This window comes from Toxotes jaculatrix, chromosome 19 (assembly GCF_017976425.1).
Source record: "Toxotes jaculatrix isolate fToxJac2 chromosome 19, fToxJac2.pri, whole genome shotgun sequence".
NCBI classification, from domain to species: Eukaryota; Metazoa; Chordata; class Actinopteri; family Toxotidae; genus Toxotes; species Toxotes jaculatrix.
In genome coordinates this window covers 2,533,049-2,557,740 of record NC_054412.1, presented here as the reverse complement: position 1 = coordinate 2,557,740, position 24,692 = coordinate 2,533,049, and the positions used below count along the sequence as shown (strand labels likewise).

The following is a 24,692-nucleotide window of genomic DNA, read 5'->3' as shown; positions in this document are numbered from 1 at the left end:
CGAAAAAAACGCCTTACTATACTATGACGTTTTTTATGACATTTTGAGGTCGAAAAAAATTTTGACTTTTTTTCACCAATTTTGACGCCTTACTATACTATGATGTTTTTTATGACATTTTGAGGTCGAAAAAAATTTTGACTTTTTTTGTCCGAAAAAAACGCCATACTATACTATGACGTTTTTTATGACATTTTGAGGTCGAAAAAAATTTTGACTTTTTTTGGCCGAAAAAAACGCCTTACTATACTATGACGTTTTTTATGACATTTTGAGGTCGAAAAAAATTTTGACTTTTTTTCACCAATTTTGACGCCTTACTATACTATGACGTTTTTTATGACATTTTGAGGTCGAAAAAAATTTTGACTTTTTTTGGCCGAAAAAAACGCCTTACTATACTATGACGTTTTTTATGACATTTTGAGGTCGAAAAAAATTTTGACTTTTTTTCACCAATTTTGACGCCTTACTATACTATGACGTTTTTTATGACATTTTGAGGTCGAAAAAAATTTTGACTTTTTTTGGCCGAAAAAAAACGCCATACTATAGTATGATGTTTTTTATGACATTTTGAGGTCAAAAAAATTTTTGACTTTTTTTGTCCAAAAAAAACGCCATACTATACTATGACGTTTTTTATGACATTTTGAGGTCGAAAATTTTTTTGACTTTTTTTGGCCGAAAAAAACGCCATACTATACTATGACGTTTTTTATGACATTTTGAGGTGAAAAAAATTTTGACTTTTTTTGGCCGAAAAAAACGCCTTACTATACTATGACGTTTTTTATGACATTTTGAGGTCGAAAAAAATGTTGACTTTTTTTGGCCGAAAAAAACGCCATACTATAGAAAAAAACGCCATACTATAGTATGACGTTTTTTATGAAATTTTGAGGTCAAAATTTTTTTTGACTTTTTTTGTCCGATTTTGACGCCTTACTATACTATGACGTTTTTTATGACATTTTGAGGTCGAAAAAAATTTTGACTTTTTTTCACCAATTTTGACGCCTTACTATACTATGACGTTTTTTATGACATTTTGAGGTCGAAAAAATTTTTGACTTTTCACCAATTTTGACGCCTTACTATACTATGACGTTTTTTATGACATTTTGAGGTCGAAAAAAATTTTGACTTTTTTTGTCCGAAAAAACGCCTTACTATACTATGACGTTTTTTATGACATTTTGAGGTCGAAAAAATTTTTGACTTTTTTTGGCTGAAAAGAACGCCTTACTATACTATGACGTTTTTTATGATATTTTGAGGTTGAAAAAAATTTTGACTTTTTTTCACCAATTTTGACGCCTTACTATACTATGACGTTTTTTATGACATTTTGAGGTCGAAAAAAATTTTGACTTTTTTTGTCCAAAAAAAACGCCTTACTATACTATGACGTTTTTTATGATATTTTGAGGTCGAAAAAAATGTTGACTTTTTTTGTCCGAAAAAAACGCCTTACTATACTATGACGTTTTTTATGACATTTTGAGGTCGAAAAAAATGTTGACTTTTTTTGTCCGAAAAAAACGCCTTACTATACTATGACGTTTTTTATGACATTTTGAGGTCGAAAAAAATTTTGACTTTTTTTCACTAATTTTGACGCCTTACTATACTATGACGTTTTTTATGACATTTTGAGGTCGAAAAAAATGTTGACTTTTTTTGTCCGAAAAAAACGCCTTACTATACTATGACGTTTTTTATGACATTTTGAGGTCGAAAAAAATTTTGACTTTTTTTCACTAATTTTGACGCCTTACTATACTATGACGTTTTTTATGACATTTTGAGGTCGAAAAAAATTTTGACTTTTTTTGTCCGAAAAAAACGCCTTACTATACTATGACGTTTTTTATGATATTTTGAGGTCGAAAAAAATGTTGACTTTTTTTGTCCGAAAAAAACGCCTTACTATACTATGACGTTTTTTATGACATTTTGAGGTTGAAAAAAATTTGGACTTTTTTTGTCCGAAAAAAACGCCTTACTATACTATGACGTTTTTTATGACATTTTGAGGTCGAAAAAAATTTTGACTTTTTTTCACTAATTTTGACGCCTTACTATACTATGACGTTTTTTATGACATTTTGAGGTCGAAAAAAATGTTGACTTTTTTTGTCCGAAAAAAACGCCTTACTATACTATGACGTTTTTTATGACATTTTGAGGTCGAAAAAAATTTTGACTTTTTTTCACTAATTTTGACGCCTTACTATACTATGACGTTTTTTATGACATTTTGAGGTCGAAAAAAATTTTGACTTTTTTTGTCCGAAAAAAACGCCATACTATACTATGACGTTTTTTATGACATTTTGAGGTCAAAAATTTTTTTGACTTTTTTTGGCCGAAAAAAACGCCATACTATACTATGACGTTTTTTATGACATTTTGAGGTCGAAAAAAATTTTGACTTTTTTTGGCTGAAAAGAACGCCTTACTATACTATGACGTTTTTTATGACATTTTGAGGTCGAAAAAAATTTGGACTTTTTTTGTCCGAAAAAAACGCCATACTATACTATGACGTTTTTTATGACATTTTGAGGTCGAAAAAAATTTTGACTTTTTTTCACTAATTTTGACGCCTTACTATACTATGACGTTTTTTATGACATTTTGAGGTCGAAAAAAATTTTGACTTTTTTTGTCCGAAAAAAACGCCTTACTATACTATGACGTTTTTTATGACATTTTGAGGTCGAAAAAAATGTTGACTTTTTTTGGCCGAAAAAAACGCCTTACTATACTATGACGTTTTTTATGACATTTTGAGGTCGAAAAAAATGTTGACTTTTTTTGGCCGAAAAAAAACGCCTTACTATACTATGACGTTTTTTATGATATTTTGAGGTTGAAAAAAATTTTGACTTTTTTTCACCAATTTTGACGCCTTACTATACTATGACGTTTTTTATGACATTTTGAGGTCGAAAAAAATTTTGACTTTTTTTGTCCAAAAAAAACGCCTTACTATACTATGACGTTTTTTATGATATTTTGAGGTCGAAAAAAATGTTGACTTTTTTTGTCCGAAAAAAACGCCTTACTATACTATGACGTTTTTTATGACATTTTGAGGTCGAAAAAAATGTTGACTTTTTTTGTCCGAAAAAAACGCCTTACTATACTATGACGTTTTTTATGACATTTTGAGGTCGAAAAAAATTTTGACTTTTTTTCACTAATTTTGACGCCTTACTATACTATGACGTTTTTTATGACATTTTGAGGTCGAAAAAAATGTTGACTTTTTTTGTCCGAAAAAAACGCCTTACTATACTATGACGTTTTTTATGACATTTTGAGGTCGAAAAAAATTTTGACTTTTTTTCACTAATTTTGACGCCTTACTATACTATGACGTTTTTTATGACATTTTGAGGTCGAAAAAAATTTTGACTTTTTTTGTCCGAAAAAAACGCCTTACTATACTATGACGTTTTTTATGATATTTTGAGGTCGAAAAAAATGTTGACTTTTTTTGTCCGAAAAAAACGCCTTACTATACTATGACGTTTTTTATGACATTTTGAGGTTGAAAAAAATTTGGACTTTTTTTGTCCGAAAAAAACGCCTTACTATACTATGACGTTTTTTATGACATTTTGAGGTCGAAAAAAATTTTGACTTTTTTTCACTAATTTTGACGCCTTACTATACTATGACGTTTTTTATGACATTTTGAGGTCGAAAAAAATGTTGACTTTTTTTGTCCGAAAAAAACGCCTTACTATACTATGACGTTTTTTATGACATTTTGAGGTCGAAAAAAATTTTGACTTTTTTTCACTAATTTTGACGCCTTACTATACTATGACGTTTTTTATGACATTTTGAGGTCGAAAAAAATTTTGACTTTTTTTGTCCGAAAAAAACGCCATACTATACTATGACGTTTTTTATGACATTTTGAGGTCAAAAATTTTTTTGACTTTTTTTGTCCGAAAAAAACGCCATACTATACTATGACGTTTTTTATGACATTTTGAGGTTGAAAAAAATTTTGACTTTTTTTCACCAATTTTGACGCCTTACTATACTATGACGTTTTTTATGACATTTTGAGGTCGAAAAAAATTTTGACTTTTTTTCACCAATTTTGACGCCTTACTATACTATGATGTTTTTTATGACATTTTGAGGTCGAAAAAAATTTTGACTTTTTTTCACCAATTTTGACGCCTTACTATACTATGATGTTTTTTATGACATTTTGAGGTCGAAAAAAATTTTGACTTTTTTGTCCGAAAAAAACGCCTTACTATACTATGACGTTTTTTATGACATTTTGAGGTCGAAAAAAATTTTGACTTTTTTTGTCCGAAAAAAACGCCTTCCTATACTATGATGTTTTTTATGACATTTTGAGGTCGAAAAAAATGTTGACTTTTTTTGTCCGAAAAAAACGCCTTACTATACTATGACGTTTTTTATGACATTTTGAGGTTGAAAAAAATTTTGACTTTTTTTGTCCGAAAAAAACGCCTTACTATACTATGACGTTTTTTATGACATTTTGAGGTCGAAAAAAATTTTGACTTTTTTTGGCCGAAAAAAACGCCATACTATAGTATGACGTTTTTTATGACATTTTGAGGTCAAAAAAATTTTTGACTTTTTTTGTCCGAAAAAAACGCCATACTATACTATGACGTTTTTTATGACATTTTGAGGTCAAAAAATTTTTTGACTTTTTTTGTCCGAAAAAAACGCCATACTATACTATGACGTTATGACATTTTGAGGTTAAAAAAATTTTGACTTTTTTTGGCCGAAAAAAAACGCCTTACTATACTATGACGTTTTTTATGACATTTTGAGGTCGAAAAAAATTTTGACTTTTTTTGTCCGAAAAAAACGCCTTACTATACTATGACGTTTTTTATGACATTTTGAGGTCGAAAAAAATTTTGACTTTTTTTGTCCGAAAAAAACGCCTTACTATACTATGACGTTTTTTATGATATTTTGAGGTCGAAAAAAATGTTGACTTTTTTTGGCCGAAAAAAACGCCATACTATAGAAAAAAACGCCATACTATAGTATGACGTTTTTTATGAAATTTTGAGGTCAAAATTTTTTTTGACTTTTTTTGTCCGATTTTGACGCCTTACTATACTATGACGTTTTTTATGACATTTTGAGGTCGAAAAAAATTTTGACTTTTTTTCACCAATTTTGACGCCTTACTATACTATGACGTTTTTTATGACATTTTGAGGTCGAAAAAATTTTTGACTTTTCACCAATTTTGACGCCTTACTATACTATGACGTTTTTTATGACATTTTGAGGTCGAAAAAAATTTTGACTTTTTTTGTCCGAAAAAACGCCTTACTATACTATGACGTTTTTTATGACATTTTGAGGTCGAAAAAAATTTTGACTTTTTTTGGCCGAAAAGAACGCCTTACTATACTATGACGTTTTTTATGACATTTTGAGGTCGAAAAAAATTTGGACTTTTTTTGTCCGAAAAAAACGCCTTACTATACTATGACGTTTTTTATGACATTTTGAGGTCGAAAAAAATTTTGACTTTTTTTGGCCGAAAAAAACGCCATACTATAGTATGACGTTTTTTATGAAATTTTGAGGTCAAAAATTTTTTTGACTTTTTTTGTCCGATTTTGACGCCTTACTATACTATGACATTTTTTATGACATTTTGAGGTCGAAAAAAATTTTGACTTTTTTTCACCAATTTTGACGTCTTACTATACTATGACGTTTTTTATGACATTTTGAGGTCACAAAAAATTTTTGACCTTTTTTCACCGATTTTGACGCCTTACTATACTATGACGTTTTTTATGACATTTTGAGGTCGAAAAAAATTTTGACTTTTTTTCACCAATTTTGACGCCTTACTATACTATGACGTTTTTTATGACATTTTGAGGACGAAAAAATTTTTTGACTTTTTTTCACCAATTTTGACGCCTTACTATACTATGACGTTTTTTATGACATTTTGAGGACGAAAAAATTTTGACTTTTTTTCACCAATTTTGACGCCTTACTATATTATTATGTTTTTTATGACGTTTTGAGGTGAAAATTTTTTTTGACTTTTTTCGGCCGATTTTGACGCCTTACTATACTATGACATTTTTTATGACTTTTTGAGGTGAAAAAAATTTTTGACTTTTTTTGCCAGATTTTGACGCCTTACTATACTATGACGTTTTTTATGACATTTTGAGGTCGAAAAAAAAATTGACTTTTTTTGCCCGATTTTAACGCCTTACTATACTATGACGTTTTTTATGACATTTTGAGGTGAAATTTTTTTTTGACTTTTTTTGCCTGATTTTGACGATTTCGATACTGATAACATGATACACAAATAGCGCCAACTAATGGGAATAGTGTATTTTTCATGTCGGTATGTGTTTTTTTCATCTAGTTCACTGGAAAGCAGACCAGATGAAGAGGGAGAAACTGATCAGCATACAAATGAGAACACAGTGATATGCTCATATTATGGTACACACATACAGTACCTACTGGGGGAGAAGACATGTCTTTTGTTCATGTGTTTGTCTCTGTATATCTGGAGAGCAGATGAGATTAGGGCTGTTGGAAAGAAGAGAAGATAGTAGAGGCATTGGTGCAGTTGAGCTCCTGATACTTGATATATCAGGATACCTGATATTTCCATTATATAGCTCACATGGCGCAATGACATAGACATTTAGCCATAAATGTCTATGTCATTGCGCCATGTGAGCTATATAATGGAAATACACACATTACATATACATTACATACACAATACATACAATGCATACACAATACATACATAGATGTGTTAACATGGAGTTATCATGACAAGCTGTGTAGATTTAGGATTTTGTGTGGATCTTACATCATCAATCTATTAGCAGGGCACTGCAGGGATTTGAACCCCAGCCTAGTGTACTAGGTGTACCATAACCAGTGCCTTTTGCTTTTGGAGGTGATGTAAACGTAAAGCAAAACTTATATTTCAACAGCATTTCTTAAATATTGTGTCATCAACATATCTAGTTAGAATGAGATATGGCATTCGTGGAAATGCTGTTATAATATAGGAAAGAAAACCTTACTTTGAATAATGTATATGACATGCAGGTATTACTACTATAGGATCAAAGCATGGATTTATGACATAATCTATAATGTGTTATGTATTTTTGCATTATGTCTGTGGGTAAGTGGTGATGTACATGATTGTATATGATTTGAAATAGTTCTTAATTGTTGAGAAAGTAGAGAAAGCAAAGGATTTGGACATGTAAAGAGCACACAAACACACAACAGGCTCCATTAACCTGCTTCATCAACATCTCTCAAACTGAACACTGACTGCGTGAGTTCTCCTCTGACAAACGTCATGAGCAACTTTCTACACATGTAGTCACATAAACACAACTCACTCAAATTACAAATGTCCATTAAAGTTAACTTTTTCATATATATATATATATATCCACAAATACCAGGATATAGTTAACCAAGGACATCTTGGTATTCTTAACATATGTGGCTGAAAATAACACCATTGAAATGTCTACACAAAACTCACTAAAGTAATTTACAAATAACACAATCCATTAAGCCAAATTGCATGTTTGCTCTGCACAGATAATCAGGATGACCTTCACACTCTCAACTCATTTATATGCTCATCAGATGATACACTCATAGCGCCCCCTGCTGGGAGGGGGCCATGTCTTTTCTGTTGCTGCATACTGCTGTGCTTCTCTGGGGAGAAGAGCAGGAGAGAGGAGAGGACATAGGAGGACTCTTGTGCGAGGGCCCGCCCATCGCTGCTTGCAGCTTGAATCATCTTTTGTTCTTTACTCCAGGTCCCTGCTGCAGTCCTGAGGAAAAGGAAAACAGAGACAGAAATACAGGTTTATCATAATCCTCTGGAAGAAATCCACTCAGTGCTAAAGAGGGAACTCAGCCAGAAACGGACATGAAACAACAACAAAGACACCATGAAAAGAAAATGGTCAGAAATCGTATGTTTATATACGTTATCCATCTGTGTTTCCTGCTGCAGCAGCCCAGATGCAGCAGGACGACTCGGCCACATTTTTGCCTCCCACATTGTTGCCTTTTGTTCAACATAAAAATCCAGTGTATTGTGTGTAAATATATCTCCCTATGTATAGCACACAGGAAATGTATAGCGGATTTAACACTGCATTCTGTGTTGTGGGAGGAAAAGTTAAAAAAAATTGGTTCAAGTGTGTCTTTTTTTTCAGGATTTAAAGCCTGTATATAGCTTTCTGAACGCTTCTGTAGAGACTACAGTTTTGCATTTGCATTTTTGCATTTTGCAGACAGTTTTAAAACTCATTTAAGATGTTATGTAAAGAAAAAACTGTGGGGATTAAAGTCAATAAGATAGAAATGGTTTCTATGAAATTAGACGAATTTTAAAGCTGTTATTTAACAACACAAGTTAGCAAAACCGAGGTTAGTGAGAAATGATTTTGGCGCTATATGGGGCAAACGGTTTATTTTCCTTTTTATATTTCAAATAGAGGAACAGAATTGTCCCTTTTTTAAAAATGCATAAAAAGAGGAGAACGGCAGAACCATTGAGCAGGATGTAAAAATGATAGAGTGGGCAGATAAGCTTATTACTTGTAGGTAGTATTGCAAATGACTTGCTGTTTTTGGAGGGGTTTCTGAAAGAGTGCGTGGTGGATTTTGAGTTGTTGTGTGTGTGTGACGATGAAACACGCCTTCCAAAACATCGAGGCTGTGCTCAGTCTGTGCGCATTAATCTGCCATTGAAAATAGTCCCCAAAAAATAACACACAGCCAACACTGTTCAAGTCATGTTTACTAAAAACCACAGTGCCCAGCTGTTTTAAGACAATACTGAGCCTTTTTAAAAAAAAACAAAACTGAAACTACATATTTTTGAAGCATTTTTTTTTTTATTTTTTAGCATTTTACATAACTAATAAGATATAGAAGAACTTCTGCCTTTTTCTTTAAGGTTAAGGACGAATGATTAAAGGAATCTAAAACTGTTGGTGGGAGAAACAAGGTTTTAAGAATCTGAACAAACAGCTAATGTTCTCAGTTTCATTGGGGATGTCAGTCTCAGCTGTGATGGATAAAAGCACTTTGGGTGCAGTTTTATTAAATGTGATCTGTTGGTTTACAGAGTGAAGTTTATGTTTTTGACAGTGGCATCACTTCGGACTCTGTTCACTGGTTCTAATCAGGTCAGAATGAATCATCACTGGCAACGATAAATGATCATGTTTCTCCTGTGAAAGCCAGAGCATTGATTTTTAACTTTTTAACTTTGCTCCAAAATGTATTATTGATCTGTTTTTCCTTCATCAGGCCTGATGACTGTTCTTAGATCAAAAAGTGATTTTGGGGTTTTGTGGCACGGGGCCCGGAGACGTTTTCGTAAAGACACAGACATTGTCATGTCACAATATGGTTTTAATTCCTATACAAATGTTATGTTTTTGTTCCTTTTAATAAATCTGGTACTTTTTTTTGTATGTTTGGTTCCAATGAAAAAAAACTATTGAAAACTGCGACTTTACTACGATGACAGTAAATATATGACATATATATGTGTGAATATTTATGTGTACTTTAATAACGTCATCTAGTTTGTGGGTTTTGTAAACACTAACACATCGTCTGTGAATAGATTTATTTGTATTTCTTAATATATTTTATATGGTGCAAGGGTTTGAGAAAAGTTGGAAACTAAATAAACAATGAACCTCACATAATCATGTTTTAAAGCCTCTTTAATTTTAATTAATTGCTGTAGAATTATTTCATTTTAAATCTGATTATTCAAACGGTCTGTTACATCCTGGGTTTTTGGGAAATTGGGGTTAAAAATCCATTTTAGAATAAAAAAAAAGATTTGAGGTTGCGTTGGGTTGTATCTTTTGAAGTAAAATGTTTGTTGTATTGTGAAACTCTCTGCTCTCATTCGTGAATTTTTCACATGAACAAAGTTTGAAGTTTGGTGACACACGTTTGTCATTTGTAAAGCACAATGAGGGAGATGAAACAGAACCAACACACAGACACAAACAGAGGGTGATAAGGCAGAAGAATCACCAACACACCCACAGTTTGGACTGAGTCATAGAACCAAAGGGCCCGAGGCCATTTTCACTTCTGTGTTTGCAGCTTCTCTCTCTTATCTGTTTCAACTACTTGCACAAGACACTTTTAACTGTCACTTCCATCACGTCTGATCTGATCTTCAAAAACATTTGCATTGCTGTGATAAAATTCAACAAGCTTTAAGCCAAATTTCACTGCAGCTGATTAAATTTTATTAATATTCCACAGTGCAGCAAGTCGTCAGTTACATTTTACGTAATTTTCAGTCTGAATCACATGCAGCACAGTTCAGAAATGACGTAACTCTCAGTTTATCAGCCACATTAAGTGCTGGTTTTGGCAGGACTGGATTCAGTCAACGGGACACAAAAACCAGGCCATGTATCTTCTGGATTTCTGGGCTGAATTAAGTCTGAGATTTACGGATACAGAAAACAAGCTGCACAAACGTTTCTCCCATGATTTGGTTTTAAACGTGCAACATCTGAATGTAAAGTTCGTCCTGTGTGTGGTTATACTGCTCAGGAGTCTGATTTGATTTTAATGTTTCTTGAGCAGATGTGGAAAATTTTCCAGTATTTTCATTTTCAGTATTGTCTCTGGAAAGAATCTTATTAGAAACTGAAGAACACTGGATGAAACTAAAACCAGCTGTGGCAGAATGTTGTATTTTATGATCGATGAACACACATTCATAACAGCAATGATTTTTACTTCAAACTTTTTTATTACAAAATATAAATGGAAAAAAAGCTGTTTTTTTCATTTGCTAAAACAAAGACAATGTGGTCAGTGTGAGACGTTAATGTTTACAGTAAAATAAAGCTTTTTTTTGTTCTTTTTGTTGTTGGTTAGCATGCTACAGTCGATACAGTACAGGTGATAGTGTTCCCGCTTAAAACAAAGGACAGAAGGAGGACAAAAGGAAGGTGAGAGCTGATGCTTTGACAAAGGAGAGAACATACAGTGTCCTTTGTCTTTCCTGCAGCCTCTGCTCTGTTTTGAAACTAATACAATCCATCTACCAAGTCTGGCCGAGTGGATATAAAAGAAAGAGACACAGAACTGAACCGGAGAGACAACAGGGGGGTTTTTGAATATTTAAGTCTCCTGATATCAGATCTCAGGCTAATGGTGGCTGGAGTCACAACAAATATGGTTTTCTAGTTGTCCTCAGCTTAACTTTAGGCTTCAAAGACATCAAGAAAAACTTCCAGAGAACTTTCCTGCAGCTCAGAATAAGTCTGAAAAGGTTTCATTCTGAATCTCTACTCTGCATCATTATGAGATCGGCTCATGTACATTTATAGAATTGGTCTAATGTAAGTTAAATAAAGAATGGAACGTTTGTTTAGGGATATTGTGTGAAACAGGTTTCTGAGAACCCACACCTTCTCCTAAAACGTAAAACGTTCACATGAACCAGAGAAACAACTTTTTATACTTGATTGCTGAGTTCCAGATCAAACAGTCCAATTCAGCAACACGTGATAATGACACTTGGCGTGAAATCCAGTGATGCCACAGTTTCCCTTTTGTCCACCATAAGTCCAGTGTTGAAGGGATTGCGGGTTTGACGGGTGAGGGAAGGGGTGAGGCCAGTGGACAATGAACGGGGGACGAGGAGGGGTCTGTCAGTTTCCATATTTTCCAGGTCTTGAAATAACACTTAAAGATTTACATTTTACTCGCGTATGCTGTGGTGCGTAATTTGGCACCATCTGTGCGTAAAATGATGCGGAGAGAAGGGCAGGCGCACAAACAAGAACTAATGTCAGAGGTCTTAAATACTGAGACAGCGGTTGAGCTGTTTTAACGAGGCATTCAAAAAAAAAAAAAATAGAGCATTTACTTCCCGACCTCGTCGAGCACTTTGCGGTTGAGCTGAGCCTGCTCCCTCTGGCTCTCCATCTTGGCCATCTGGATCATATTCCTCAGCAGGTGGAAGGTCAGGTCGATGGACAGCGGCGGCTCTTCGCTCCGTTTCAGCAGCTGCGCCGCCGTCCTCACTGCCTCGTCCTCGCTCTCCTCCTCCGTTGGCAGCAGGTGGAGATGTCCCGGGTTCCTCCTCTGGAGAAACCTCAGGATGCTGTCGCCCACTAGATCAGAGGCGGTGCTGTCCCCGGCCGCGGCCGCTCTGAGGAGCACTTCGTCCATTTGCTGCGTCTGGAGGCGACCGCTGCCATCCAGCCAGCCGGGGAAGGTGCGCGGTCTGCCGGCGGCGGGGCGGAGGTGTGATGAGAGGAGGACGGAGGAGAGGAGCAGGAGCAGGGGGACTGGCTTCATGTCCTGCAAGCAGAGGAATTCATTAAGATAACAGTCAGACACTTCATCATAAAATGATCAGTGAAATGCTGCGCACAGTCAGTAAACTCACTTTTTCTGTTGAACAGTTGATGTAAATCTTAGCTGGAAAGTTCTTGTAATTCTATCTTGCACGAATAACAGTAAATATAGTCAGTAAAGAGAGAGAGTAATGACTTTTTCCCTAATGAATGCGATTTTTACCACAGCAGACCGTCGCTGGCTCTGGTAAACTGACCCTGGCTAAAGATAAAATGTCAATTTTTAGGTTTAAACTATATATTATCGTATCATGCAGGCAGCTTAAATCACTACCTTGCAAGAAAAAAAAACTTCTTAGAGGATTAAACCCGGTAACACAAACAGCATCATCTGTATTAGCTGGGTTTGATGCAGAAAATAAAAATTTAAAAACCTAAAAGCCACTAAAAGATAACGATGATCTGCACCAATACGTCCAGTTCAACAAAACTTTGAACATACACTGAAATAAAGTGCAGTACTCACTTTATTTTCTCCAGGTGCTGCAGCTGAACTTTGTGGTCGACCGGTGAGATTTCAGGTCGGAGACGAGTCTGAAAAGTCCCAGTGATCAGCGGCGGGAGAGGACGCAGGGTTTTATACATCCAGCCTGCTCCTTTGACGTCAATGCGAGCACCGAGACCGGTTTGGAAACTGGACAACTATCGAGACGCAAAGGCAATATAGTCCCCGGGGGACAGCTGGGGAAACTGTGATGGACAGAAAATAAAGGGTGACTTTTTTTTTTTTCAGGTTTATTTCCGATCCATCCATCCGAGCTGGATCATGAAGTGGGATGAGGGACCTCCCAGGGGACCAAGAGAAAGAGACAGGGGCCCGGGAAGGGGCTCCAGGGGGGCGGGGGCGGGGGGTCTCTGAGGTTGGGGATTCCTTGAAAATGTTCCAAGGATTCTTTCAAGGATGTTTGAAGGGATCATCAGTAATATGTTACTGAGCTTAATGTCCCTTAACGGTGTTGGATATGGCTGGAAAGCACTGGTCAGTGTGAATAACCTGTGTGGTTCAACTCTTTTCTTGCAGTATCAAAGTTGTATTTTGGATTTTTTTTTGTTGGTGAATTATTTATTTTTTGCAGCTTTGACTCCCTCAAATGACCCTTTGACAGTTAAATAGAGCCGGATGTGATGAAACTGGAGTCTGGGACATGAAAAGATTTGATAGCCATTATCATGTCCTGCTGAACTGAGGCCACGTTACTTTAAATTGAAACTGAATGGACTAAAACGAACTAAAGGCAAGAACCCAATAAATCAGGGTTAATTTGCTTTTCACATCAGAAGAGTTAACACTTTATTTCTGAGCAGGCTGAGACTGAAGTGTCTGCTGTGAACATGAATAACGACTCACTCAGGTCAGAATGAATGGGTCCATCAGGGAGCTGTCCATGGTCCTGCAGTGGTCCAGGGCCCTGGAGCTGTCTGTGGTCCTGGATGTGCTGTTTGAATGACTGAAACTTCTCATCAGACATGTAACACACACAACAGGTTATAGGTTATTTACTGATGAGACCAGAGTTTCTGAGATGCTTTTGTACAAAAGATCCTGAATAATTCCTCATAAAAATGACGACCTGTTTACTCCAGAAAGCCTCATTAGAAAGTCTGTACTGCAGCTTTTAATGTCCAACAATGACCCCAATACCATGACGTGAACATGTGTCATGGGGAAGAAACTGAACATATTACTTGTGCTTACAAGCCAATGAGGTGTATCGTCATTTAATTACCTTGGCTTATATTTAATCACAGCCAGCCCGGATGCTGAATCACACATGAATTCCAGCTTTCTGGGGAGAGGCTCGTATCCCCCGGGAGAAGAGGCTGTTTGGCTGATTTTCAGTGGATCCGTCAGACGTTTCCGTTGATTTTCCCTGATGTAGCCCAAGTGTGTTTGTGTGGAAAAGCTGTGTGCTGTTAATTTGGTTGACAGCCCGGCTCAGCAGCCTCCACATCTCTCTCCAAACAAACTCCACCCATCCAGAGCAAAGTTGGCTGCAGAAGTTAGCGAGGTCAAACACACCACTGACACCAGCCTCATGTAGAGCTTCAGAACTTTATATATACGAGATGGATTTTGTCATTACAAATGTGCACATTGTGAGAACAAACATTACATATACACTGAAAAATAAAGGACCATCCACACTTCAACAGGGACTGAAGGTGTACAAAGGGATTCCTGGGTCCATTTTGTTGTTTAGGTGGGTGAGCAAGACTGTTAACAAGTATTCAAGTCATTAAAACCACACGGCAATGGGTGCATGATCAATATACTGTGGATTAGAATAATAAAGTTATGTAGATATTTTTAAATATACTGTATTCAGAGTCAAGTCTGGTTTGTCTGAGCTGTCAGGCTCTTAAAACTTGAATGTTGGTGCAAACACTATTTACATGTCAGAATCTCATAATTCCGATCCGATATGACATGAACGCAGCATAAGACCTGGTGTTACTGGAGGAAGAAGGCAGCTTTTTCCATCTGTTGCCTGGTTATCACTCTTATCATGTGCATTTATAACAGAAATCTAACCTTCCCTGAGCACTGTCCGAAACAAAAACAGTAAAGTAAAAGTACACAGATGAGTCAGATGCAGTGAAAGTGGGTAAACAACATGTAAACTGAAACATTATTAGAAATTCTTGGACAAAGTGAAAATCACAGATTAAAGAAATGAATGAGGAAATTTTCCTTCAAAATAAAACTAAACACGTTTTTACTGACCTGTTTCAAATGATCCTGTATCAAGTGATTAACAATAGATTCAAAGGATTAGCAAAGTTCTTTTCAGCCAGCGGGTGTTAGTGTGTGTGTGTGTGTGTGTGTGTGTGCGTGCGTATGTGTGGCTGCACTGCGGCACCGCTGCCAGATCCCATTTCCATAAATAACAAACTTTCACAGACGTTTCTGCAAATGCAAGTTTGACTTTCAAGTGTGAATTTGTCATTCAGAGTAGACAAGCGCTTTCTCCCGACCTTTATCAGTGACTCAGTCACAGTTTTACACTTTGGAAATATCAGAAGACTAAGTAGCCTAAAGGAAGTTGTCGGCCCCTGTCACACGCACACACACACACTACAAATGAGTGTAAAATCATCATCATCAACAACAACAACAACAACAACAACAAAACAGGCTGGACTTGTAATCATCCTTCACATCTTATTGGCCTTCCAGGTCAGGTAGGAGTTCCAGGCAACAGCAACAACCTGGACGACAGCCAACCTACGAGCAGGAGACAACTGACGTGTTTATTTTGGATGCATCTCAGCAGAGTGTCTGATCGTCTCATCAGGAGGAAGATAAAGCTTTTAAAGACGATTATAACGATGCTTCCTGTGAGATTTAACTGAATTTCACAACTGACACATGGAACATAGAACAAACGTATAAAGGAAAGCCCAGATTTTAAGGCCTTTATAACAGGTCTTTATAACTGGTAAAATAATTTTCAACAAATTTAGATTCTCATTCTTTGCACTAGACACAAACTTCACTGATCAAAGTGGCTTTTGTCTGTTAATAAAGCCATAAACCAACCTGTGGTGTAGTGGAATGAAGTAGAAATTGGCGATCTGGACCGGAGGCCAAAGCTGCAACACAAACAGAAAACATTCAGGGGACAGTTCAGTCGTATGATACACGAGGTCACGTCAAGGGAAAATGAATCTCAGCCAACAGGTTTAAGCATAGATGAATAAAATGGAAAACCTCACAGGGAAAACTTACGTAGTAATTTGAGATCAGGGCATCTGTGTAGTCCTGTGTACAAAGCAAATAAAGTTATTACATTAGCATCATAACAACAAATCAGGGGCCATATTCACAATACATACTAAGGCTAAAATATTCTCTTAAGCAATTCAATTCAATTCAAATGCTTCAGATAACACATGAAAGGCTTTAAACAAACACCAGTCATGAACATAAAAAGACAAACAGGTTTAAAAAGGGGGAAAACAGAGTGTGAACACAGACTCAGGACTCCTCGTCTCAGACACTTTTGTTCCTGCACATTAAAGTGAAATCTTAATCATTAATGTGATAATATCTTACAGTCGAGTGTCTTATTAGACACAACGGGCCGACACATGGCTGAGTTTGTAAAGACTGACACCAGGATTTCGTGTGAGATGTTGCCAATAAAGTTTGTTTTGATATTAAAGAAACTTCAGCTTCTGGCCTCCTACTCAGGTAATTCAAGGCTCAGCCGCTGAATCTGCCCGTGGGGGATGAAGTGAGAAATGGTGATGTGCTGAAACTCCAGTTGGTCGAGAGTTTCATTCCAAAACAATACAGGATGGAAATGGAGTTAGAAAGCCAAAGATCTCAGCAGCTGGCAAAGTAAAACATAACAAATAAAAAAACATACAGGCCTACATCAGGAAAATGTGCCTTAAAGCAGAACACCTTCAGGTGAGCAGTTAATGAGGCCGTCTCTTTAAAAACATGATGCAAATACAAAGCTCTCAGTGACTGAAATAAAATCAAGGAAAGAGCTGTGTAGTTTTTTCTCTCTGCCAGGACGAGATCTTTTCCATCTCCTTGGACACTGATTAAATGTTTAAATATAAAACTTGTTAGTGGAAATGCATGAAATCGTGTTTGAGAAACAGCCTTTAACTTCAATAATGAGATTGGGTTTTTTTGCTAAATGAGAAAACTAAGGGTCCGTGGTGGTGGATGCTGACTTTTGTACTCACAGTAAATATGAAACAACAGAGTTTATTTATACACACACACAGACACACACATACACACACACACACAAAAAAAAAAAATTCCCTGTCATTTACTTAAAAGGTCACCTCAACATGTCTCGACACATAAAAACAACAAGCCAATGTTCCAGTTACGATCTTACTCCTGGTGGATTTTTTTTCGGAGGTGAGGCCGTTTTCTAATTATGGCCAAACAAGATATTTTGCCACCTGAGGTAAAATTACAACCTCAGATCACCGCGTCCCACACTGCCAGGGCCTTTCTCCCCTCTGACAGGTTTCTGAGCTGCTGTACGGTTTTTAAAGTTAATTTTCTCAGTTAACTGACGATTCGTTGTGTTTATTAAATGATAGGAAATAGAAAAAATAGAGTAAAATGCTACTGAACAGGACAAATTGTAAAATGCTGAAAAAGGTCTTTAAAATTTATCAACACGATTCTGTCTGCATCTTTGAGAAGACTTAAATTCATCGTGCAGTGTGAGCACATGTTAGCATAGAGTACAAAACTGGGACGGGGCTGAAGACTCGCTGCTTCAGTTCATTCAGTCCAGGTAAGTCACCAGTAAACAAAAGAGCCAAAGACTTGACTGAAACTCGACCAAACAGCCACTCTCACTGTTTGGTCAGTGGCTCCATTCATTTCAATCCCACAATCCCTCAGTGCCAGGCCTCGGTGTAATGAGCACATTTGTCATTTATTTTCTGTCCTTTCTGACATTTACCGGTTTGGCCTTTCAGGTCCTCGCGCCTCCGTTCGTAAATAATTGATGATGATCAGCGGCACGTTGGGTAAGCAAGGCGGCGACGGATGTTTGAGCAGCTGGCACATGATGACAGTTTGCTCTGACCTGGCATACAAATACATACTCAAACACACACTCACACACACACACACACACATATATATATATATATATATATATATATATATATATATATATGAAGGTATGAGTCACTCTGGCTATTTCCACAGTCTCTCTCTCTCTCTCATCTCATCCCAGAACACAGGAAATTGTTTCTAATAATACTAAGAGGTAAGTGTTGGAGGTCAGAGACTGAACCTACAATGAAAACCAAACTTCCTCTCTCTGTGCTCTCATTTACCTGAGCTGCATTTATACAGAAAACATACAGAAGTGATGACGGACGCTTCTCTGGAATGTAAAGTCGAGTCTAAATGCAGAAAACCAGGTTAAGTTAAATCAGAAAAAAAAGTCCAGGACCAACTAAATGTCTGAAATTCCAAAAAGAAGGAGCGTTCTGTGGTTGGTGCATCTGAAAGAATGCAACCACCACAACATCCATCACGTACATTACTGCCTATAGAAGGCGAGAAAAAATATTAAAGACCTTTGTAAACGAAATGTAAGACTTTTAAATAACTTCTAAGGCCTTGTTTGAGGAACCCGAAAGACTTTTGAAGACCTGGAGATTCCCTGAGAACAGAAACGATTGCTACAGAATCGGTCCTGTTTGCTGCCCATTCTCGTATCTGTGAGGTTGTAAGCGTTTTATACCCCGAGTCGTTCTTTTAATGCAACACTCATAAATAAAGAATGTGCTGAGGACAGATCAGGTCAAACGCTGAACCTTCACCTCAGCTTGAGATAATTTAGACCCAGAGTCTGAGAATTTTTCAGGTTTAACTAAAAACTAAACTAACCCAGGTGATTCATTACATATTCAACACAAAAAAAAAAAAATACAAATGGAGCTTGACTATTTTCTGCTTAATTGACAGCTTAGGGGAGCTGGAACCTTTCCCAGCATGCACTGGTGGAAGGAAGAGGACACAGCCTGGACCGGCTGCAGGCTAACATGGATCGTCTACGGGCAGAAAATGGGGGGGCAACCATTTTGGCTGCGAGGAGCAACAACTATAAACTGTAGCACTGTTTGTGATTCACAGGGACGTGCGATTAATGAAAATCAAATTACCCTCTTCAGCTTGCCGACGTTTTCCTCCACCGTCAGTCCGTTCAGAGCTCCAGAGAGACACAGGAAAGCTCCCAAGAAGCACGGAGCAAAACACAACTATGAAGATATGGAGACATAAGAAACGATCAGAAGGTGAGTGTCACACATCATCACATGGTAACTGATGATTCAATCTGAGTTTTACAGCATGAAAACTACTGTGAATCATTTAACCGAGTTTATGCCGTCCACTTAAACGTGTGAATATGTATGAGGTTATAACAAGTCAAAAACATATGGTCTGATCATATCTGTGTGGAATTCAGTTTTTTGAAGGACAAAGGACAAAACACCGTATTTACAGTGGATTTTCTGTATTTTACGTGATGAATTCTACAAAGCAGGGAGGCTCAGAGGAAATCAGAAATCAGAAATCACTTCGGGAGGAGCCTGGTCTCTGCTCGGTTGTTTGTACTGACACTACAGTGAAGAGACGCCGCTCCTCTGCTGCTCAGGGCTGACGCAGGAAGACGCTGCAGCTGCTTCGCCTTAAATCTTTCAAGTCACCAAATGGCACTTTGGTTATTACGTATACGGAGGCAGAGGGAGCAGTGTAAAGTCAGTGCGACCACATCGCCATTCAAGCGTGGGACTGAACCCTTTACTTTACTTTAAATATTTCATCAGAGGGAGATATGGAAAGCTCTGAAGCCTCATCCCGAGGTGGTTTTCAGTTTAACCGGCATTTGTTCAGCTGTAGTTTTATACGAACAAACACCAGAGGGCAGAGTGAAGACAGTAAGACAGCTGCGTCCTCAGGCTTCACACTTCATGATCAATATTTCCTTTACAAGAAAGCTGGAAATTTGGTGATAAAATTGTGATTGTTCACTATCAGGGAGCTTTAAAGCTCAAAGTTAAAACTTAATTCGGTTTCATTTCTCACCTGGTCGACCAGCATTTTCTTCATTGCAGCACTTTTAGTTCCTCCAACAACCAGTCTGTCCAAAACTTTGTACCAACTCCCGATTACTGGACCCTTTGACGTGAAAATAAAAATATTTAAATCAATGTATTAATTAAAATTGTGTCATCAGTCCTGGAGCTAGTTCTCTTATAAATACAATTTTTAAAAAATTACTTTGTGGTTTGAAAATCGCTGAAGCTGAGGTTCCAAACAGTTAAACAAAAAACAGCATGTTTAATCACACTTGACCAGTTCAGCAGATTTCTGTGCATCGTTTCAGCTCAGCTAAAGAAAACTTGAAAGTAAACTAACAAACTAAATATATTATTAATGCAAGGATGAGTGATGCATGATGCATGAGTTACAAAGCAGTCGTCACATACATCTGCCAGCAAACATGTTATTTCAGTGTAACATCGTTGTCTTACTGCTGTGTGAGGCTGAGGAGCTGTGTTCGAGACAAACGTCCATACATCGTCTCTGCATTATTTAAAATGAGGAGGCTGCTGATTGGTGCAGCATAAGACGATTATGGGAACATAAATAAACTTTGCCTTCGTCCCAGTGATGTCAAATCAGCTGAAAGCTGAATTGTGCATCTGTCACAGGACTTGATTTGACAGACACACAAAGGCATGAAAGCACACCGTGTGACATGGAAAACAATGTCACACGTCAACACGTTTCTTTGTCACACAACGCGCCTTAGTCTCGTGATAAAGCGATAAAGACGACACATACCACAAAAAAGAAACCGATACTCATCATCTTGGCCGTCCGCTGCACGTTGTGTTGAGCCAGTCCTCGTCTCTCAATCAGCTGCTGGGATATGACGTCACCAACACCCACCAAAGACCCTGGAGGAGACGGGAGACGGACATTGTGTCTCAGTCCAATGAGCATCACAACACAGGAAATATTAAATGATCATGACTGAATTTGTTGTTTGTCTCAATTACAACAGGGAACAGGCGACAAACTGGTGCCACATTCGCTGAGAGTTTCCTCCGTTTGACATAAAATTTCCCCAGAAACACTTTTTCAGTCGTGTTCTGAACAGTGCTACGATATTCATCCAAGTTTCAAATTCCTGACACATTCAGCAGACACAGAGCAAAACTATCATTTGTGCAAAGTCGTCATTCACTCCCCTTCGAGCTGTGGTTTGGTCTCCACCAGCTCCAGAGGAAAATGTTTGGCTCATCAGCTGCTAAACGTTCCACTTTCTTTCCTGTTGTTTAGAGTTCAGTGGGTTAATCGCAGCTTCTTCTCTGAAAGCAGCTGCTGGAAACAAGGCTAATGAGAGCGAGCCATTCAGTAAATGTGCTGTAAAAACCAAATCCGTGAGCTTAAAGTGGCTGAAAAGCTCCACAGAGCCGGTGATAACTGTCACGAGTCTGTCACTACGAGCCACACCTCTCACATCACGTCGACGTGAACTCGACATGATGCACTAAACAGAACGCACAGCTGTTAATCTGACTCCTTTTGGGTTTGACATTGACTCATAAAAGCCGTTCAGACGGAGGAAAAGCTGCAGGCCCACAGCTCTAAACCCACACTGACATAATGTCGCACACCACAGCTCACATACCACTGTTAGAACTGACAGCACCGTGTAATAACACAGACCCTGCTGAACAAGAGGTAACCTTTCCTTAAAATGTCATGGGAGAACTATTAAAGGCAGTTAGGGCGACGAGGTGCACGCACCCGCTCACTCACACACATGCACGCATGGAGAGCAGAAAATGTCAACTGTACTCCTTCAAGGCAATAAATACAAGTATTTCCTTTGTCACTTTGACTCAGACACCCTGATGGACAGTGACGCACCGAGACAGAGGACTGAGTGGACTCAGGAACATCAGTCTGTCGGTCGGTGTCGTCAATGTTTCACTTTATGATGACAAAGAGAGAACAATATTGATTAAAAACGTCTAAAAAAACCCAAACATGAACAGGTGACCTGAATGCAGCATTACACCAGATTTTTATAGGGACACGCAGGCTGGTGACCTGGCATTTTTCAGACAAGTGATGGAGGAAAGAATCAGGGGTCGAGCAAAAAATACAACTCATTCATATATAAATTTAAAAAAACATCTGTTATGAGCCACACGTGAATCAAACTGAAGCCAAAGAGCTGCATTTAAGTCTTTTTGGTTCAGTTTAAATTAAAGCTCAAGTCCTTTAAGGTCAAACCTAAGTCGAATCACAACAGTGGAATTTAAAAATGTTTTATTTCTGAACCTTAGGTCAGTCACAGATCTCATGAAAGTGAAGTGCTTTGAAAATGGTAAAATGGTGCCTGTGTCATATCTCATGACCAATTCTTCCTCTATTGTTAAATGAGGGAAAGAGGAAGGAAAGTTTTCAGTCCTCAGTCACCCCCGGCTGGAATCAACCATCAGACGTACGCTGCCTCCATCTAGTGGTGGTTAAGCTGTAGTACTACTGGGCTGCTACTGTTACTCGCGAGAACATTAATTAGCGTTAATTTGCTGAACTGTTGGGACACCTGTCAAATTATATTCCATCGTCTCCGCAAATCCAAAAACATGACTTCTGAAGACGACGCCTTCGGCTCTGGGAAATTATAGCTGGCATTTTATAGACAAAATATATTAGGAAAATAACTGATAAGAAAAAAATCATTAGTTGCAGCCCCAAATAAAAGTCAATCACAATTTACAAAATACATTAGACTCCAGACAGTAACTTTATTCCACTTCATTCATTGTTAATGTCACTTTAGATGAATTCTGAAAAAGTTGTCTGTTCCTGATGTGTTTCTAATCAGCCTCCGAGCTGAAAGTGATCAGATACAGACCACAAGGGAAAAATCTTGGTCACTCAGTTCAAAGGCCTCTTTCTTTGTTGACTTAAAAACTGAGGTGCGCTCTGTAAACCAGAGCAAAGGTTGAACATTTTTGACATCTCTGACCTCAACAACATTTTTATGAGCACCTGAGCTGAGAGAGGAAGAATAGCTGCGCTGCCCTCATTAAAGCAACCCAGACACATGGTCTAGTTAAGGCAATCAGAAAATTTAATTGAAAAGTGTTGGGTATATGTGTACTGTGTGAGCTGGTCATACCTGCAGTGATTATCTGCACTCTCCAGGGGTATCTGGTCATCAGGGCCTGGTAGGATTTCCACAGGCCTGCCATTCTCCCCGCTTTACAGTTAAAAAAAGGGAAGTAAATAAACATAAACAGTAAGTTAAACCGCAAAAACGTGACTTTTACTCCAAACCGCTCCGCCCACCGGCAGACAATGTGACTCAAATCAAGCGACCCTGCTAATAAGTTCCGTTATACTATCAATCACAGCTTGTTGATTAGTTTAACCAGGCTGAGCTGGAGGTTGGACACTGAGGTGCCATTTAGGAATATGTCATTTAAGCCAATAAAACATAACAAACCCCCTTTTACAAAAACACGTTTCAGGATCTATTTCCAAATAGCTTTTATTAAGCAGCAATATGAGTGAATTTAACAGTTTATCAACATAAGCTGCGAGCCAATACTCTCCGAAGGGTGAAATTTGATGGCGACCTGATAAAGTCAAGTTAAATTTTTAGTAAACCGTGTCACTCCTGGTGAATTCTGTCAATGCCGAATTGAAGAGTGATTTGAAATAGTGTATAAAAATAAATAAACGATTTGCTGGCTGACACGTCGCTTTACAAGTATCCATCTAAACTTTAAACTGTTGAGTTTTTCAACGCAGTCCGGTGTAACGTTCGGTTTCATGCTGGCTAAGCTAACGTTACAATCTTGGCTGTACAGTGTTACGTCGTTACAAACGCGCTTTAATCCAGTCATTCCTAACTAACGACTAACAACTTTTAAACAGTTTGTGAAATAAAAGAAATGACAGCTGAGAGTAAAGTTATAACTCTGAACATCAGTGTTACCACACGCTTTTGTAACTTTCTGTACTGGGACATAACTGATGTAACTGAGCTGTGGTTAAATATTATGGTTGGTTAAATAAAATGGTTATAAACATAATCAGGTTAACGCATTTCACTCAATGTGCTGTTTTCAACGTTTGTTAATACACAATAAAAACAATAAATAATGTTAATAAAATGTGTACATGCCTGTTACTGTGTCTGGCTCCACTGAATGTACTGCTCGTGATGCATTCACGTGTCCGCATCAGCTCCGACTTTTGATAACTTTAATTCTAAGTGTTTTGTACATTTTATTTTTGTTTTGCGGGCAGAGGATCTCCATTTGTACAACATCTCGTCGTTGAATATCAACATTCAATATTTAATGATTTTGATGTTAAAAACATAATTAACAATAAGTGCAAGCTAAATTTGCAGAGAACTTAAAGCATTTTCTAGTACACAGCGCAGAAAGTAAAGATTAGTTGTCAGTAATCTGTCCCCAAATTTAATAAAACCCTTGTAATAATTTATTTCACATGCATGAGGCTACACTGCGTGCTGCTCTTTGTTATGGATATGATAAAGAAATTGTACTTACCTAAATTGCTCTTAATTAGCTTGAAGACAGAGGACAGAGCCGTTATTTCCTGCAGCGCGAGGAGGCAGCATAAGAACTGCATCGTGCGTC

General features: G+C 37.4%; 2 protein-coding genes across 3 annotated transcripts; both read right to left on the bottom strand.

The window, feature by feature from the left end:
* Window positions 1-10,934: 10,934 nt before the first annotated feature.
* uts1 (urotensin 1) lies at window positions 10,935-13,069 on the bottom strand. The gene is made up of 2 exons (XM_041064635.1): window positions 12,955-13,069; window positions 10,935-12,432 (listed from the first exon to the last, which is right to left on the bottom strand). Exon 2 carries the CDS (start codon window positions 12,427-12,429, stop codon window positions 11,992-11,994), a length of 438 nt encoding a protein of 145 aa, XP_040920569.1. The 5' UTR covers window positions 12,430-12,432; window positions 12,955-13,069; the 3' UTR covers window positions 10,935-11,991.
* A 1,458-nt stretch (window positions 13,070-14,527) lies between these two features.
* mpv17 (mitochondrial inner membrane protein MPV17) lies at window positions 14,528-24,662 on the bottom strand. 2 transcript variants are annotated; one of them, XM_041063737.1, is made up of 8 exons: window positions 24,603-24,662; window positions 23,198-23,278; window positions 20,839-20,954; window positions 20,077-20,169; window positions 19,152-19,247; window positions 16,219-16,251; window positions 16,030-16,082; window positions 14,528-15,714 (listed from the first exon to the last, which is right to left on the bottom strand). In XM_041063737.1, the coding sequence occupies exons 2-8, from the start codon at window positions 23,268-23,270 to the stop codon at window positions 15,645-15,647; spliced, it is 534 nt and encodes a 177-aa protein (XP_040919671.1). In that variant the 5' UTR covers window positions 23,271-23,278; window positions 24,603-24,662; the 3' UTR covers window positions 14,528-15,644. The 2 variants fall into 2 exon arrangements, with proteins under 2 accessions (XP_040919671.1, XP_040919672.1); XM_041063738.1 differs by lacking the exon at window positions 24,603-24,662 and adding an exon at window positions 24,209-24,252.
* Between the last annotated feature and the right edge of the window lie 30 nt (window positions 24,663-24,692).

Excerpts from the sequence above, each read along its gene's own strand:
- uts1 (XM_041064635.1), bottom strand. The coding sequence starts at position 12,429 with ATGAAGCCAGTCCCCCTGCTCCTGCTCCTCTCCTCCGTCCTCCTCTCA.
- mpv17 (XM_041063737.1), bottom strand. The coding sequence starts at position 23,270 with ATGGCAGGCCTGTGGAAATCCTACCAGGCCCTGATGACCAGATACCCC. Across the intron at positions 20,955-23,197 it reads AGTGCAGATAATCACTGCAG|GGTCTTTGGTGGGTGTTGGT; the intron begins GTATGACCAGCT and ends CGTCTCCTCCAG. Across the intron at positions 16,083-16,218 it reads CCCTGATCTCAAATTACTAC|CTTTGGCCTCCGGTCCAGAT; the intron begins GTAAGTTTTCCC and ends TTTGTGTTGCAG.